Raw genomic sequence first — 16,298 nt, 5'->3', positions numbered from 1 at the left:
TCTGCCATCAGCCTGGGAGGTATTTGTGGAAACTCTGAGTGTGTGGGGGCATCCTCCTCTCTTCCACCACTAGGACCCCCAGGCCAAGACTCTCATTGAGGGGTGATGCAGTCCAGACACTGATGTGAGCATGATCCAGTGGGCTCAGCCTATACTAGTCAGGGATCTTGAAAGAGGCCTCACGTTAATAGGAGCTTAGCTAGAAACCTTCCTAGCAAGACTGATAGACATATCTGCCCCTGCTTCTCCGTTGAAGTACAAACCAAAGCAGATCTGCCACAAAGACCCCCCTCTTCTGGCCAGCCACCCCACTGGCCCAGAGAGAGAAACCCTCAGAGGGCATCTGGTCCCCAGCAGCCCAAGCTTTGCAGTGTTTCAGCCACAGGCAGAAGGCACCTATACAGCCAGCACAGCCTGCTCCAATCAGGAGCCTGCGCCACCAGTGGCGTTTCTTTTTGTAAAAATATGTCATATCATACATATATGTATATGAATGTATGTATACACACACACCTTCTAGTCACTGATCATTGCCTCCTTAAACTGCCATAGGAACTCGTGCACCTGTTACAGTACACGCGCTCATGGAATGGCACTCCCGCGCACCTGTCCTCAAAGCATCGTCTCCCTCAGAACCCCTCATCTCTTAGTCCTGTCCCCAAATACTGGGTTTAGCAGTTCATTTGCTGTCGCTTTCACTGGAAGGCTCATTGCTGCTGTCGCTGCTGCCATCCTCATCACTGTTTTCCGATCCGGTTGTCTTGACATCCTCCTCACTGTCGCTGTCTGTTTCCTTGCTGGGAGGGTCTTGAAAGATCCTGTGCCAAGTGTCGCTCTACCAGGTGGATTTGGCTGTGTCCTCACTGTCCTCTGCTACCGATTTCTGGTAGTAGGACTGGAGTTCGCTCAAAGCCATTTTAACACAGTCTACCACCTTGAGGTTTGTGTGCCTGTACATTAGGAGGTTCCTGGATTTCCACAGGGCACTTCTGATATAGGACATGAATTGATCGAAGCGGGCCAAGGGGCTCCCCTGGTGTTTAGTAAGGCAGTGGCATCGTCCACCCGGATCCCACCCAGCCTGGCACTCAGTCACAGCTGCTTCAGGTACCCACAGGCCAGTGGCTGAGCCCCTGCAGAGAGTGCAGGAAACAAAGCCAAGCCCTCAGCAGGCTCCCTGCTCACCCATGGAGTCCAGACCAGCAGGCTGCCAAGCACCCCACCTTCCTGCAGTGACTCTCCAGCCAGGGCTGCCCTGCAAACCCCACTACCCCAAAAAACCCTGACCAGCAACAGCAGCCCTTGCCGTCTTCTGAGCTTAAATAGGCTCAGCTGCAGCTCCTGGCTTCAGCTCAGAGAGGCTCCTAGCTGGTCCCTGCCCCTGGGGTTTAACTCTTTATGCTCCATGATGCTCTTTCTGCACAACCAGGACAGGATGCAGTAAGGCTCCAATCCACCCACTGTCTCTGGGCCCCCTGAACACACCTCTGCCATTGTCCTTGTGGCCCAGAGAGCTGGAAGAAGAGGGTGTGTGGTCGAGAAGGGAAGTCCCTGGCCTCCCCCTCACTCTGAGCTGCTCCTATTACTCCATATCCTTTCTTCCTGCTTCTTTTTTCCCTGATGCTGCTTGCCCCAGCAGGGAGGAAGTCCCAAGCAGGGGCAGCCTGGTCTGTCAGGGAAGGCACTGGTGCAACAGAGAGGTACTTGAAAAGTGCTGTCCTCCCCCTGGGCAGGTGGGTTTCCTGCTCAGCACAGGCTGGCTGAGCTCTGAGCCCAGCACCGCGTGGCTGCCTCCAGGAAAGGAGAGAGCCCTCTTTCCCCTTAGCACATTCCAGGGTCCTCTACGGAGCTGGCCGCACTGTCCAGGCATGCGGGGCACTGCACAGCTTTTTCCTCTGCGCTGAAACAATGGAGCAAGTGACTCGGTGTTGGGCCAAGGAGCACTGTGCCCTGTGAGAAGGGCTGCCAGGGAGCGCTTCCTACAGACAAGGGGAGACAGGGCAATGACTCACTGAAACAAAGGGTGCTGAGCAAACAGCCAAGGGTGGGGCAGGGGCTTGGGCCACTGCCTCCTGCTGATGTCTCAGGCAGCTGGGAGTGGTGGGACCCCTTCTCACTGCTCAGCAAGACCTAGCACTAGGCAGGGAGGGCAGATCCGGCTTCCCTGGCAGCTATGGTCAAGATAGAGCACTGGGTGGAGGGACTGCACCTCTCTGCAAGGCAGGGACAGTTTGGAGAGCTCCTCACGCTGTGTTTGGCCACCTACCGAGTGTCAGGAGCAGGTGTCATTATCCCAGGGCGGGCTGCCAAGAAGCAGCAACCGTAGCAACCTGGTGCCCAGGCGCCAGGGAGATCTAATCAGCTCCTCATTGTAGGCCTTGAACAAACTGATTAGCAGATAAAGCCAAGCAGATTGTTGGAGGATTAGCCAGCAGTGGCCAGGAGCCCCTCCAGCACGCTTGGCGCAGGGCCTGCTAATGAGAAAGGAATTCGCTGATGAGTAACAAGTGCTTCCCAAAATCTGCACACGACCCACCTGGACAGCAGCAGCTTCATGGGTCCGACTTCACACAGCTGCAAAGGAAATGTTGACTGGACAGGTCAAGGCAATGACCACTCTGCTCCCCTGAGCACGGGCTTGTATCAACCCAGCGGCTGCTCGGTGTTACCCAGCCAAGCGTGGTGCTGAGGCAGAGGGCCTGTGGTTACAGCAGCTGATATAAACTGCACCAGCCTTAGAGGATTGAGCACACTACTCACTTTGTACAGCACACCTACTCTCAGGGCTCTGTAACTACCCCCAGGGTCTGGGAGCAGATGGGTAAAAGCCATTGTAGTCTAACTACCCCTCAAAGAGCCACCACCTTTGCTAACATGCTGGGCTAAAAGTGGTATGTCTTCCTTTTGATGCTAGGATCAAACCCATGACCCAAACACTGCAGCAAGCCTACCCCCTCAGCAGGGCTGTTATAGACCAGGCATCTCTCTCTCTAATATAACAGATTTTCCTCTTTCTGGCCCCATGGTCCTTCCTTCTGCCCCCTGGCTAGAAAGCCACTTAATCCAATGTCAACAGAAGGAGATAAGAACTCAAGTCTCCATTTTCCACTGATATCCGGTCTCTGGCTTTCCCAGACAATGTTTCCCCTATCTAGGTTTTATCAAGCCAACCTTACCACCCCCCCGCCCCCCTCGAATGCGTGGGATGAAAGGTGTGTCTTTCCTTCTGTCCATGTGCACATTCATAATTGCTCAATGTAGGAAACACGAACCCAGTGATGAATAGATTTTGCAATGGAATGAGTAACACGGGCAGCAAGCGATGGAGCAGAAAGGTGTGCTCAGCAGAGGGGGAGGCAATGGGAGAACCAGCAGTGAAAGCCGTTGCCATTGCAGCACCAGAGCTGAGCTGGAGCTAGCTAGGCATGTAAGTGGAGGCAGGCTCTTATCCCTAACCAACGGGAATTCAAATGTGAGTGCTCTGCTTCCCATCCCATATTGTCCTGCACTCCTTTCCAGTAGCAGGGAGGGGCCCTCTGAGGCCAGAGACCTGCTTTTGGACCCACTGGAAGTGAGTAACCAACCTTTGAGGTCCCAGTGCCTATAACGCTCTTCTCCTGGGCTTCCCCTTGGAGACAGGGGCCACTGGCTCCTTGCTGGGAAGCAGACAGGCAGATAAAGCCACTTCCAGGCACCAGCGAGCAGTTGGTTTTGTGCTTATCAGAGAGGTTGCTTGAGTCACAGCAATCAAAGCGGACGGCACGTAGGGAAACAAGATCATGTCTAACATACCCCTTATATCTGCAAAGGGAGCGCAGCGCAGATGGCAGCCCATTCTGTACCCAGGCCAGCCAGGATGCTGACAGACCCTTCACAAGCAATGCTACATTTCTCAGTGCAGGGTTAGGGAGCGCTTGTGTTCGCTGCTAGATTTGTGCACTCAGTTTTAACAACTAGGGGGTTGTTTCTTTAGCACAGAAGGAGCCTGCCTGGCCCCCAGCTCTAAGGCCCAGTCTGACCTGGGAAAGGCCACCCTCCTCTCCAGCTCAGTAGTGTAAACTGTCCTGGGAAAGGATTCCTGTCCCCTCAGCATCAAGGCCCAAGCTGCCCCAGGAAAGGTTGCTTCCAGGGCTGAGGCCTGACCCACGCCAGGAGAGGTTGCCCCCCTGGTCCCCACCAGCTCCATGGCCACCATCTGGTTCAGCGTCCCAGTCCGCACCAGAGAAGCCTGCCTGGCTGGGAAGAGCAGGCGGTTTATTTTTGAAAGAGTTGTTTTCTTTCCGGTTTGAATCAGTTCTGCTTGGAGGGCAGACTGGACCCGGGCCCCTGCACTTCATGCAGGGGCAGCTCATTTCCTCCTGATAAAATAACAAATTCAAGATGTGTGGCTGTAGAGGCCTGGCCCGGAGAGGGTCGGCGGGTCAGAGGGGTCACTATGCACACAACTCTGTAATTCCTCTTCTTCTTCGCACCGTGCAGGCGTGTCAGCATCAGAGAGCTGTAAACAGGGGCTCTGGAATCGCTGGGCCTCAGGGAGTCTGAGCGGGCAACCGGTATGGCCATTTTGTGCCCTCATTGAGGCCAGGACACAAGGACTCTGAACACCGATGTTACTGGGACCAAGACCAGCCTCTGAGGAGCGTGCACATGAGTACATGTGTGTGGCCACAAGCAGCTGGCAAGACATATTCCCTGGGACTGGACGTGATCCTGGCCTGGGATATGAGAGAAGAGAAACAATCTGACACCACAATGAGCCATATCCTTGCCACCATCAGCGTACTAGCAGGATCCCTTTCCACATCCATTACAATGAGCAGAACAAATGACCCCCTCCATCTCTCCACTCTCCACCAAACCTTCCCTGGCACCTTTAGTTTGGTCCTTTCCCAGGCCTCCTGCCAACCAACCAAGCCACCAACCAATTAAGGGCCTCATGACTGGGCCTGGATGGACCTCATATGAACCCCTAAACTGGGCTTGTTGTGGGAACCACCTGGTGCCCGTCATCATGGTACTATCATGCCTCACTGGCACATCCTGGTCAAGAAATGTAGGGCGTGTACTGTCTCACACCTCCTCTCTGGACCTCCTGGTTGCTGCTCTTGCCCCTGCCATGTTGTCCTCTCAAGGGTTTTTGTTTCTTCCCTTCTGGCCCTGGAGCTAAAGTTTTTTCTCACTGGGAATTGGCATTGGTTTGGCAAAATTAAGAGCCCTCACCCAGGCTGGGACTTTAAGGCAGATGCCAACAGGACTCACCAGCACAGGCAGGGAAGGGTCTGATGTTGCGATGGGTTCCTCTGCTCAACACTTAGATCAACGCCCCATCCTTTCCCTCCTGGAGCCTTTCCAAGAGCTTTTACCCCTGGGTAGAAAGGGTGTTATTGCCCGTTTGAGCTCAGCCCCACACCACTGGTGTAATGATAAGCTGTACACTGTGGCTAAAGTTCAAAAGTCCGGACAGCTGCCACACTCTGCCACAGCCATGCTTGGGACAGGGTACCATTGCCTTGCTTAGAGCGGGGAGCCCTGGTCAGTCCATCAACCCCCCAGGTCTGGCCTTTCTTCTCTGGGCACTGGCTTCCACCTGGTAATGCTGGGGGATGCTCCATAGAGCAGAGACCCCCTCCCAGGCCATCTCCTTCCCCCATGCATGAAGCAGCACCATGCAGAGAGCTCTTTGGAGCCCAGCAGAGCCCACAACCCTGTGGTGCAAGATTAAACAGAAATTGAAATGGAAATTCTTTGGCCCATGAAAATGACCTTCATTCTCCAATCTCCATCCCTCTGCCCTCGCTGCTCGGCTCCCAGGCACAGCTTTGGAGAAAGGAATGTGTTCCCCTTTAAGAGGCTGGCCCTGGAGGAGGGAGGCTTGTCCCACTGCTGTTTCCTCTCAGCCCATGTCAGAGCCCTAACACATTTCACGGGAGCCCTCCAGTCTTGCACGCTCAGTCAGGAGCAGGGGACCCAGGCTTACCCTCCCCAGACACTCACTGGCTCCCAAGCGTAAGTAGGGGGTGAATGAAGAGCTCAGAGCTTCCCTGTGCTGGGGACAGGCTGGGAGGCAGAAATCTCTCTGTGCCCCTCTTCAGTGGGGCTGAGTCTGAATCAGTTGCTGGGAACAGGGAACTTTTGAAAGGGCTGGGACTGCAGGGCAAGGTCTCTAGGAAATGTAGTGTGGGGCTGGATGGACCCTAGGAGCTGCATGGGTTCAGCCGTGTCCAGAGGTGGGATGTGGGGGCATGAGTCCGGGGCTGGAGGTCCTGCTGAGCCAGGACAGGCGCCTGGGGTGTGAAAGCATGGGGCTTGTGAAGACATCCACGATCTCAGCGTGATTCTCAGGGTGCCCCAAATCCTGCCTGGAGGGTGAGGGGCCAGAGGTTGAGTGATCTGCCCTGCGGTGGGGTTTCTGCTCCAAGGGCAGCTGGAGTCTCCAGTGGTTTGAACAGCGTCTCTTGAGGATGCTGGATCCCAGTTGGGCTCCAGAGCAAAGCAGTCACTACTGATAGAAGACAAATAGAAGAAGGAAGCAACACAGGCAGAGGGGGCAAGGGGTTGGCTTCAGAGGGGGTGGACATGAGAACGAGATGAGCGGAGCCCATGTGTCCAGTATAGGGCCAGGACCAGCAGCTGGGGAGGCTCAGGTTGGCATGTGGGTAGGGATGTGCCATGGCGTGGCTCTGAGAAGCCCCAGGCTGTGCTGGGATGTCCCTTGGTTGGAAGGAGCTCAGGTTGGATGGCTCCCTGCCTGGGCTGGCTTCACATGGGTGGAAATTGCAGTGGGAGTTTGGAGGACTGCAGGACCCCAGTGCCCTGCTCAGCACCAGCACCATGTCTTGAGGATCCCAAAGCCTTGTACGAACATCAGTGATAAAGCCTGGTTGCCTCTTTGGGGGCAAGCTGGACTCTCCTGCCAGGCTGTGCCAAAGGGGAAGTGGAGGTAACACAATATGATGTTGGCAGTAGGAATCCAGCCTCCTAGTCCCCAGTGTTAGCTACGAGCCTCCTGGAGCAGAAGTGCCTGCGAGCTGCATCTCTTCTAATAGGACTAGAAATTTTCCTGCCATGGCCTCAGGGCATTGTGGAGGCTGCTGCGTGTGGAGCCATCCCTGTGTGTCTCTGGCATGCATCACTCCGAAGGGAGCTGCATGCCTGCAGGTTGCTGGTCTCTGCAGGCCCCCTGCTCTCACTTCCCCCCAATCTCTCACTTCCCCCCAGTCTCTCACTTCCCCCCAGCCCCTGGCAGTTTCAAAGGGCTTGTAAACCCTGCCTAAAAGGGGAGAGGGGGGGCACGGATGTTAAATTCCTTCCGTAATTGAGGGGCAGTCTGGAGACCTGGTGGTTGCTGGGCCCCTCTGCCGGCTGTAGTGGAGCTTGCAGCCACCCAGATCCCTCAGGGAGCTGCACTGGGAGCTGACTTCAGTAGATTCAGTTTTTGGTGGGATCAGAAGCCCTCATTTTCCCATTCCCTCACAATACAAAAGCATCTGTGTTTCCTTCCTTCCTCCATCCTATGACCCTATCTCCACCTTATGCCAGCAGCTCTCTGTGGCCCCGTACTCCTCATGTCAGGGTCACCCAGCCCTGTGCCAGTTTCTGTGTTCTTTGTAACTTTGCTCACCGCTCTTGTTCATCTTTCTTTTTCTTCCAGGTGTAAGCAATTTAAAATTGTGCTGAGAGGGTGGGCAGGGTGGCCGGGGATGTCATTAGACTGGAGCGCATTAATAGCAGTCATTGTCCAGTTCTTTGATCTATAGTGGTTTTCAACCTTTTTGCGTTTGCGGACCCCTAAACATTTTCGAATTGTAAATGTGGGTATTCACATACTTTTAATTGATCACAGTCATCTTTTGTGGACCCCTTAGACATACTCTGTGGACCCTCAGGGGTCTGCGGACCACAGGTTGACAACCACTGCTATAGGCAGTTGCAGAAATGGTGACCAGAGGCTCCTTGGGTACTCCTTCCCCCCTTCTCGTTTTCCACGTATCACCAAAATGGCTAACGTTCAGCTTGCCTGGGCCTAGATTTCTTAAGCTCTGCAGCATTCAATAATTACTTCAGTTGCTCCAGGCTGAGAAATGCTGCCCATATGCATGTATGATAATGGGAGAAGCTGCCGGAAATGAACCTGGATTCCTTGAAATGCTGGTTTTCTCACCCTGCTCTCAGGTGCTTTTCTTGGAAAGCTTAGCCATTGTGAGCAAGGGAGTGCAGGCATTGATGCAGGAGAAGCACAGTGGCTGGTAGTACTGCTTCTGCGGTTCTTCTGTCGACAGGGAGTAGAGTGCTAGGAAGGTCCCAGGTGAAGGCGACAGCTAGCCTGGCTCACAGGTTTAATTAGTTTCTTGTACTTTTGGAGATGTTACAATGCAAGCTGATATCTAGCAGACTAGCAGTGGTATACTGCAGAAGGATGATTAAGGAAGGGATAGGAGCCCTGGTCAGAGGTAGCGCCTTCCAGAACTCGTCCCCGTCCCTTACTCCCCCTGCTAGGGACTCTGTTCCCTTCCTACCAGGTTGCCCTCACTTTCCCATTCCTCCTGCACGCAAAGACCTCTGTGTGCTCCTCCTTCCCCCAAGCTATGGTGCTATGCAGCATGACATTAGGAGCTGTGGCAGTGAGATGTCCCAACTATACAAGACCTAACCTCTTCCAGCAGGGTAGGTGTTAATGCAGAGACATTTTCAAATGGTGGCTTCCTTTTGTGCACATGATGCTGGTGCAGTGTCACGTGTGAGTGCAGACAGTTCACCTGCCCAGACCTCATCTGGGAAGGCAAATTGAACACACATGGCTTTCACTTCACACATGTACATTCTACTGTGTGTGGACATAAATACGCCAGAACCACACTGGAAAGTAACCTGCTGGTGCCAGGCCACATGTGTGCTGTGGGGCCACTACCCCAGGCCCATAGAATTGCTCAACATCACACGTCATTTCATAGCCCCCCTGGAGAAGCTTTCCTGGCTGAGCTGAATGGTGACGCCACTGCAGTTGCTTTCCTTGGCAATCCTGTTGTTTCTGGGTTGAGAGGGGGGCAGAAGAGGGCACGATCCTGTCTCAGGCTGGGAGGGACCTCACATGATGCAAGTCCCAGGATGATGTAGCTGTTCACCCAGCCTACTAAGAAGTGCCTGGATAGGGGCCGAGGTACAGGATGTTACTTTTCCCCTGGCCTCCCCTTAGTAACTGTGGTGTCAGGCAGCCTAGGCAGAGCAAGGGAACAGCCAGACTTCACCATGGGGCCTGGAATGAGCTGGCAGGGACAGCTTTTCAATGGAGAGAGCCCTTCTGCCTTAACGCAACTGATTTGTTCTTTTCGACAGGCAGGCGCTCCTCATCTTGGTCTGGAATCTGCCCTCTTGTGAGCAATGCTCCTGCTGTCCCTGGTTGTGATGCTGCTGCAGCTTGGCAGAGGCTCCTGCACGCTCCCCTTCTACAACGGCTTCTACTATGACCACGTCATGAATGACAAGGCCAATGGCAATGGCAATGGAAATGGCAATGGTAATGGAGAAGGTGTTCATCCTGGGGGAGGGGCAGGGCTGTACCACGCTCTGCTGCCAGCCATTAGGATCAGAGGGCCCACAGAGGATACGTCTTGGACTCGTGGATGGGAAAAGTTGGCAGTGGTGGTGAAGTTAGTCTGGCCTCTTCCCCCTTTGCCCTTTCCCAGTTCCAGTGAGGGCTTGAAAGAACTGCATGCTGCCAACAGGAGTTGGGTGAGGAGGCTTGGGGGGCTAATGAGGTGGCAGCTGAGAGTACTGAGTGCTGAGGATGTGCGTGAAGGGTTTTTGCAAGCTGCTTGTGGGTGAGTAGTTCATAGGAGAGGAGGCAAACACCAGGCAGGCTGCATCTCTTGCTCTGCACATCCACCCGCTGACTTTTTCCATCCCATGAGGCCCCTTCCTCTGGGTGAAACGCAGCGAGGTTACCTGCAACTCACTCCCTTCCTGCTCAGACTGTCCCACCCAATCCTTCCACTTATTCCCCAGGGTTTTGCCTCACCCTCTTGATAGCCCAATTGCTAAGACATACCTACAGGCTGGGGAACTCCCTTCTAGTCAGCACAGAGGCAGAAAAGGATCTTGGAGTCATTATTGATTCCAAGAAGAACATAGGCCGCCAATGTGGGGACACGGTCAGGAAGGCTAACCGCACCTTGTCATGCATCCATAAATGCATCATGAGCAGGGCCAAGGAGGTGATCCTCCCCCTCTACACAGCACTGGTCAGGCCCTAGTTGGAGTACTGCGTCCAGTTCTGGGCACCGCACTTCAGGAGGGATGTGGCAGCATGGAGAGGGTCCAGAGGAGGGCCATCTGCATGATCAGGGAGCAGCAGGGCAGGCCCTACAAGGAGAAGCTGAGGGACCTGAACCTGTTCAGCCTCTACAAAAGAAGGCTAAGAGGGGACCTGGTGGCCATCTATAAACTTGCCAAGGGAGACCAGCAGACAATGGGAGAGTCCCCGCTCCCCCAAGCACTACCTGGAGTTACAAGGAATAACGGCCATAAGCTGACTGAGAGTAGATTCAGGTTGGACATCAGGAGGCACTAACTACTTCATGGTCAGGGCGGCTAGGAGCTGGAACCAACTTCCAAGGGAGGTGGTGCTTGCCCCTACCCTGGGGGTCAAAAGGAGGCTAGACAATCACCAGCATCCTTTCCTGCCCATGGCAGGGGGTCAGACTTGATGATCTGCTTAGGTCCCTTCCGAGCCTACTGTCTGTGAAACTATGAAACTATGCTCTCTTGCCCCCTATAGCCTAATAGGGGTGCATGTCAGGAAGGACTTCCTAACTTCAGCCCAAACTGCCTTCATGTTCTCCCCTTCCCAGACTCGTTCTGCTGCTTGTTCCAGTCTAAACTCTTCCCCTCCCAGGGTGTCTATGGGCCCACTGCAGTCTGCAAACTGGCTTAGCTGTGCCCCCTGCTGGTAGACACTGTGCACAGACCATCTTACTACACGGACCCTGCCCTATCCTAGCCTGTGGGTATCCCTGATCCCCTTCTAAATCCACTAGTGCCCCTTGCCTTTGTTCCCTCCAGTGTCTCACAGGGAAAGTGAGCATGAGCAGGAGGAAGTGAATGAAGGGGAGAGGGAGATGAGCAGCGGGAGAGTTTGGCAGGAGGGGGCAGGGGAAGATATGTTCAGTCCAGATTGGTGCTGTGCTGTTCACAAGAGCCACCTGGCTCGGAACCAGTCCCTCCATCCGTTCCTCCCTGATCCTGGGGCCTCTGTCCCCAGGCCTAGCTCTTTTCCCTTTCCCTCTTGATGCTGGACTGTGCTCGTCTTCCCTTCTATACAGTATCTGTGCATCCAGCCCCTCTCCCCCAGAGTCCATACAGATGCCCTGAGCCAGGGGGCCAATATACCTGGCCGCTGACACCTGTCTGCACCCTTGCTTACCCATCTCCCCTCCCACCCATCAGTTCAGTTCAACGGTGCGAAGCTGGTGGTGGAAACCCCGGACACCCCCATCTTCACCTCGCGTGGTGCCAATGTCACTCTGCCCTGCCACTACCGCTATGAGTCCAAGCTGGAGACGCCACGCAAGATCCGCGTCAAGTGGTCCAAGCTGCGGGATGACAACACCAAGGACTACGATGTGCTGGTGGCTGTCGGCATGAAGCACCGCAGCTTCGGTGATTTCAAGGGTCGTGCTTACCTACAGCAGGAAGGCAAGCAGGAAGTGTCCCTGGTCGTTAATGACCTGCGCCTGCAGGACTATGGCAAGTACCGCTGCGAGGTCATCGATGGGCTTGAGGATGAGAGCAGCATCGTGGAGCTGGAGCTGCAAGGTGAGCAGGCTGCAGTTGCAGGAGGCAGGGGCTGAGGGAGGGGACAACAGGCCTGGGGGTGCACCCGCCTGAGTGTTGGTCACTGGGGACATGAACAGGCACCCAAGAAGGTGCCCACTTCAAAGCCTCTGGTGGGACTGGCAACTGTACCAGGACCCTCTACAGCTCCCCCATGCTCAAGCCAACACCTTGGCAGCTCAGGAAGGAGCTCCCCTTCCTGGTTGGCCTCACACTGGAAATCAGGGTAAAGGAAGGAGCTCCTTCCTCCAAAAATGCCCCCAGGACCTTGCATTGTGGCATCAGCTCCCCAGTGCAACTTCCCTGCAGAGCAAGTGCAAGTTGCTGTCACCTCTCTGTAGCGTGCCTTGGAGTTATTGCTGGTTAGACCTCAACAGGGATCTGGGGCTGGGAGAATGGGAAGTGAGGGTGACTGCTTATCTGTGCAGCACCTCACCCAGCAGGGCCAGTCTTGTAACACAGGTACACGCAGCATCGTGTCATGCTATCGTAGCGCCTCCTCGGTTTAGGACAATGCAGCTGTATGGTGACAGACACTGGTTCCCCACACTGGCGCTGAATGGTATGCTACCCCCCTCCAGTGGTGACTGAGCCACATAGCAATGCTGAGTCTGCTGGCTTTCCAGACTATGTCAGTTTGTCAAATATGAACTTCTGCTGCCCAGTCCAAGCCTCCCAGGTTGGATTGCCATGGCTGTGCTGGGACAGACTGGCACGTGACTGCAGGCAGCTTTTGAAGGTGGCTTCTCCTCCCCTTGCAAGGAGAGGCCACGAGAGGTGGCATGACTGTGTCCTGCCTAGCTTCTGGGTGTGCATTTGGGGAGCCCAGCGCACAGTGTACAAGGGACTGGTGCTGAAGAAGGGACTAGGAGCAGCATAAAACAGCCCCCAACATTGTGGCTCATATGGAAATTCCCTGTCCCTGCAGAAGTTCGCTTTCAGACCTACCCTAGTCCCCATCCAAGCCTCAGACTTGCTCCTCTGCAGACAGAACTGATTGCAACATTCACTCTTTTGCAGTCCCTCATCCCAGCTGCACACCTGCTTGGCTCCAGGGTGACCCACCCCTTATCAATAGCACAAGGGCTTGGCACTAGCCGCCCTCCACCTTCCAGAGCCAAGCAGCCTTTGAGCACCAGCTTTTGGAAGGGCACTGAATGCCCGTGCCCTACAAGAGCATGTGCTCATGCCTCAGTCTGGCCACCAGATGTCACCAGCAGCTCACCATTATCCTTGATGGATACTGCCTCCCAGTTCATTCCCCCTTTGGGCTGGCTATTTGCTTGCAGTATTACAGGATTTGCCCTGAGTTCAGTTGGATCCCTGAGCCTGCATTTGGAAGACCTTTCTTTCCCTTCCAGTCCCAGGGGGGAAGCCCAAGAGACTCCAGCTGGGCATCTGGCAGCACCCAGGGTTACCCTAGGTTCACCCTGGTGAGGTTGGGAGCGTGAGCCAGGGAGGGAGTGGGGACACTGCTGCAGGTAACCCCCAGTGCCCCATTAGTGGTGCTATTGAGGGAACTTTCCCATGTACCCCAGAGAGCGCAGGTTAGGTCAGTGAGGTGGCCAGAGGGTCCTGGAAATCCCACAGTGACTCGACCAGCCTAGACACCTCATCTTTCTTTCTCTCCTCCTCCCCAGGGATAGTTTTTCCATACCAGCCTCCCCACGGGCGCTACAAACTCAACTTCCATGAAGCCAAGAAGGTTTGTGAGGAGCAGGATGCTGTTATTGCATCCTTTGAGCAGCTCTTCAAGTCCTGGGAGGAGGGGCTGGACTGGTGCAATGCTGGCTGGCTGCAAGATGGGACTGTGCAGTACCCCATCACCCTGCCCCGGGAGCCCTGCGGCGGCCGGACCTTGGCTCCTGGCCTTCGGAGCTATGGCATGCGCCACAAGAACCTGCACCGCTTTGATGTTTTCTGCTTCTCCTCTGCGCCCAAAGGTGAGTCTGGAAGATACTTCACTTGTGGGGCTGAGCCTGCTCAGTCAGAGCAGAGGCCACCCTGGAAAGCCCAGTGTTGCAGGGAGTGGGATGGGTGACTCAGTAGGCAGTGCTCTTTTCCCAGGGACACTGCTCTATCCAAACCTTGGCTGTTCTCAGCCAGCTGAAATGGCAGACCTAGAGCTCTGGTTATCATGGACCCAAGGGCTGGGATGCTGACCCGCTAGGTTTGGACCTCAGGCAATTCCAGTCACCTTCCTAAATGCTCAAGGCCATTTTAGTCCACGGCTGCAGTAGATGACCCTAGTGGTATGGGCTTTTCTGCTACAATTCGAGCTGGAAGTAGGATGCTCTTTCCTATCCCATGCTGAGCATTATACAGTGATGTTTTGTGCTGGTAAACCCCAGCTCTGCTCCATCCATGCTATAGCAGCTGCCTTTTGGGGCTCAGGCAAACACTTGCTACATTTAGTTTTCAGGTGGCTGTGAAATGAAAGGCGAGAGCAAACAGTGAGATTGAAACGGCCCATTGGGTAACACAGCACCAGACTGGGTGGGCATCAGGGGAACCAACTGAGTCTTAGAGAGTGATGAAATGGGACCCAGTTCTTCATTTTGCTGGCAGAAAATGGCCATAGACTGGGGAAGTGGCCACAAGAGAATCCTTTATGCTTGCAGAGTTTCCTGACAAAGCCGGTATTGCCAGGCTGGCGGCCTAAAATCCCCTTTGTTAGGATATAGGACTTCTAAGCCCATGGCAATCAGAGCTCAGCTGCAGGGAGAGTGGGGCTGGTTGACCTTTGGAGATCCCTTCCAGTCCTACTTTCCTACGATTCCTTAGATCTCTGTCATAGGCAGGCAGAGATGGGACAAGCTCCCAACTGCCAAGTATCTGCTGCAGGACCATGGGATTTGTGTGCAGAGGGGGACCATGCTGGGTATTGTTCTACCTCCCAGTGATCCTGCCTCCTCTTCCCCACAGGGAAGGTTTACTACCTAATTCATCCAGCCAAGCTAACCTTGGAAGAGGCCAAGCAGGCCTGCCAGGACGACGGCGCCGAAATCGCCAAAGTGGGTCAGCTCTATGTCGCGTGGAAGCTCTTTAACCTGGATCACTGCGAAAGTGGCTGGCTGGCAGATGGCAGCATCCGCTACCCCATTGCCTTCCCCCGGCCCAACTGTGGCCCTCTAGAGCCAGGCATCCGGAGCCTCGGCTTCCCCAAGAAGGGGAAGTTTGGGGTCTTCTGCTACAAGCTGAGTTAAGGAAAGGGGAGGGGCTCCCTTTTTGCCAGCGGACACTTCCCTGCCTGGTGCTGCCTGGATTGCATTATTTAAAGGGGCTCAGCTCCCTGGGTGGTGGTGGGGGCTTTCCAAGTTTCCCTTTTCATTTTTACACTATCAGAGTTCAGCAGCTCCCTGAGCCGTGGCCTCTCGCTGACCTAGCGCCACCTCTGCACTTCTCCCTTGGCGGGGAATGGTGCCCCCACCCTCCATTACACCTGCTAGGTGAGGCAGCCTGCGATGGTATCTCTCATGGGGGGGTGGAGGGGGGGGATTGGTGTCTGAACCTGCTGGTTCAGTCCCTTGGAATGGGTCAAGGGGGTGCTGCTGGGTGCCAAGTGACAGGCTCACACACAGGATCAGATCGATTCTCCACTTGTAGAGGCCAACACCCAACGAAAATACCCTCCTCCAGCTTCAGTTTCACAGGCACCAAGAGGGACCGGATATCTTTAGCGTGCAGACTGCTCTGCTGTCCCATCCCAGCCACCCTCCACCCTGGAAGACATCAGGTTGACTGCAGATGGAGCGCAAACCAAGATCTCCCCTGTCCACCCCACCCGCCCCCCTCCTCAGGGTGAGCAAGTGATCATTCAACAAGACACGTGTTGACTTGCATCTCACCAAAGTCCTGGCCCACCTCCTCAGGTGTGGAGGCCCCTTCCCGCGAATCACAGATGTTAGGTATAGCTCTGGGTCTCTGTGCTTAGAGACTAGAGATTCCCTCCTTTTTCTTTCCTCCTCCAGCCCCTTCTTTTCCTCCCTTACCCTCCTCTTAGGATCTGGACACGCTTAGACTTTTTCAGGCCACATTATGAGGGGAGACATCTCAAAAAGGATTGTGTGCATGCTGGATGCAGGTCTCTGGTGGCCGTGCCTGGTTCTCCATGCGCCCCCTCTCCCAGACTCCACTTGAATTCTTGTTTGTGAATGTTTTGTTATGAAACGATGTATTTTCTTGGCCCTCTTCTTATAAAGCATTGAAGAAAGCCCTAGAGATGTGCAGCTTCATCTCTGTTCCCAGCCATAGGGCTGGTCCTACAGTGTTCACCAGCATACCTGCAACACCAGGGAAAGGAATTTAAAGGGGAATTGTCTGAGGGTTCTTGGCTTAAAGCTAGGAGGTGGGTTAGCAGAGGGTACTGGAGAGGAGAATGGAGGTGGAGGAGAAGCGGGGTTTTAAAGCCCAGGACAGATGACCCTTTCCATAGGCTGAGGTGGAGGAAGCTGGAAGGCTCAGCTCCT

At 54.7% G+C, this 16,298-nt stretch overlaps 1 protein-coding gene across 2 annotated transcripts; it reads left to right on the top strand.

Annotated features, from left to right (window-relative positions):
• Positions 1-5,896: 5,896 nt before the first annotated feature.
• HAPLN3 (hyaluronan and proteoglycan link protein 3) lies at positions 5,897-16,048 on the top strand. Of its 2 annotated transcripts, none has more exons than XM_006263812.4 (5): positions 5,897-6,006; positions 9,334-9,514; positions 11,443-11,811; positions 13,470-13,772; positions 14,755-16,048. In XM_006263812.4, the coding sequence occupies exons 2-5, from the start codon at positions 9,379-9,381 to the stop codon at positions 15,033-15,035; spliced, it is 1,089 nt and encodes a 362-aa protein (XP_006263874.3). In that variant the 5' UTR covers positions 5,897-6,006; positions 9,334-9,378; the 3' UTR covers positions 15,036-16,048. The 2 variants fall into 2 exon arrangements, with proteins under 2 accessions (XP_006263874.3, XP_019333423.2); XM_019477878.2 differs by having other exon boundaries at positions 5,899-6,006; positions 9,338-9,514.
• Positions 16,049-16,298: the final 250 nt, after the last annotated feature.

Source organism: Alligator mississippiensis, chromosome 11, assembly GCF_030867095.1.
Source record: "Alligator mississippiensis isolate rAllMis1 chromosome 11, rAllMis1, whole genome shotgun sequence".
Lineage (NCBI taxonomy): Eukaryota > Metazoa > Chordata > Crocodylia > Alligatoridae > Alligator > Alligator mississippiensis.
Note: the sequence above shows the minus strand (reverse complement) of the source record. Positions and strands in the feature narration are given on the sequence as shown.

Coding starts and splice junctions, on each gene's coding strand:
- HAPLN3 (XM_006263812.4), top strand. CDS start 9,379: ATGCTCCTGCTGTCCCTGGTTGTGATGCTGCTGCAGCTTGGCAGAGGC. Junction 9,515..11,442: donor TGGCAATGGAAATGGCAATG/GTAATGGAGAAG, acceptor CCCACCCATCAG/TTCAGTTCAACGGTGCGAAG. Junction 13,773..14,754: donor CTTCTCCTCTGCGCCCAAAG/GTGAGTCTGGAA, acceptor TCTTCCCCACAG/GGAAGGTTTACTACCTAATT.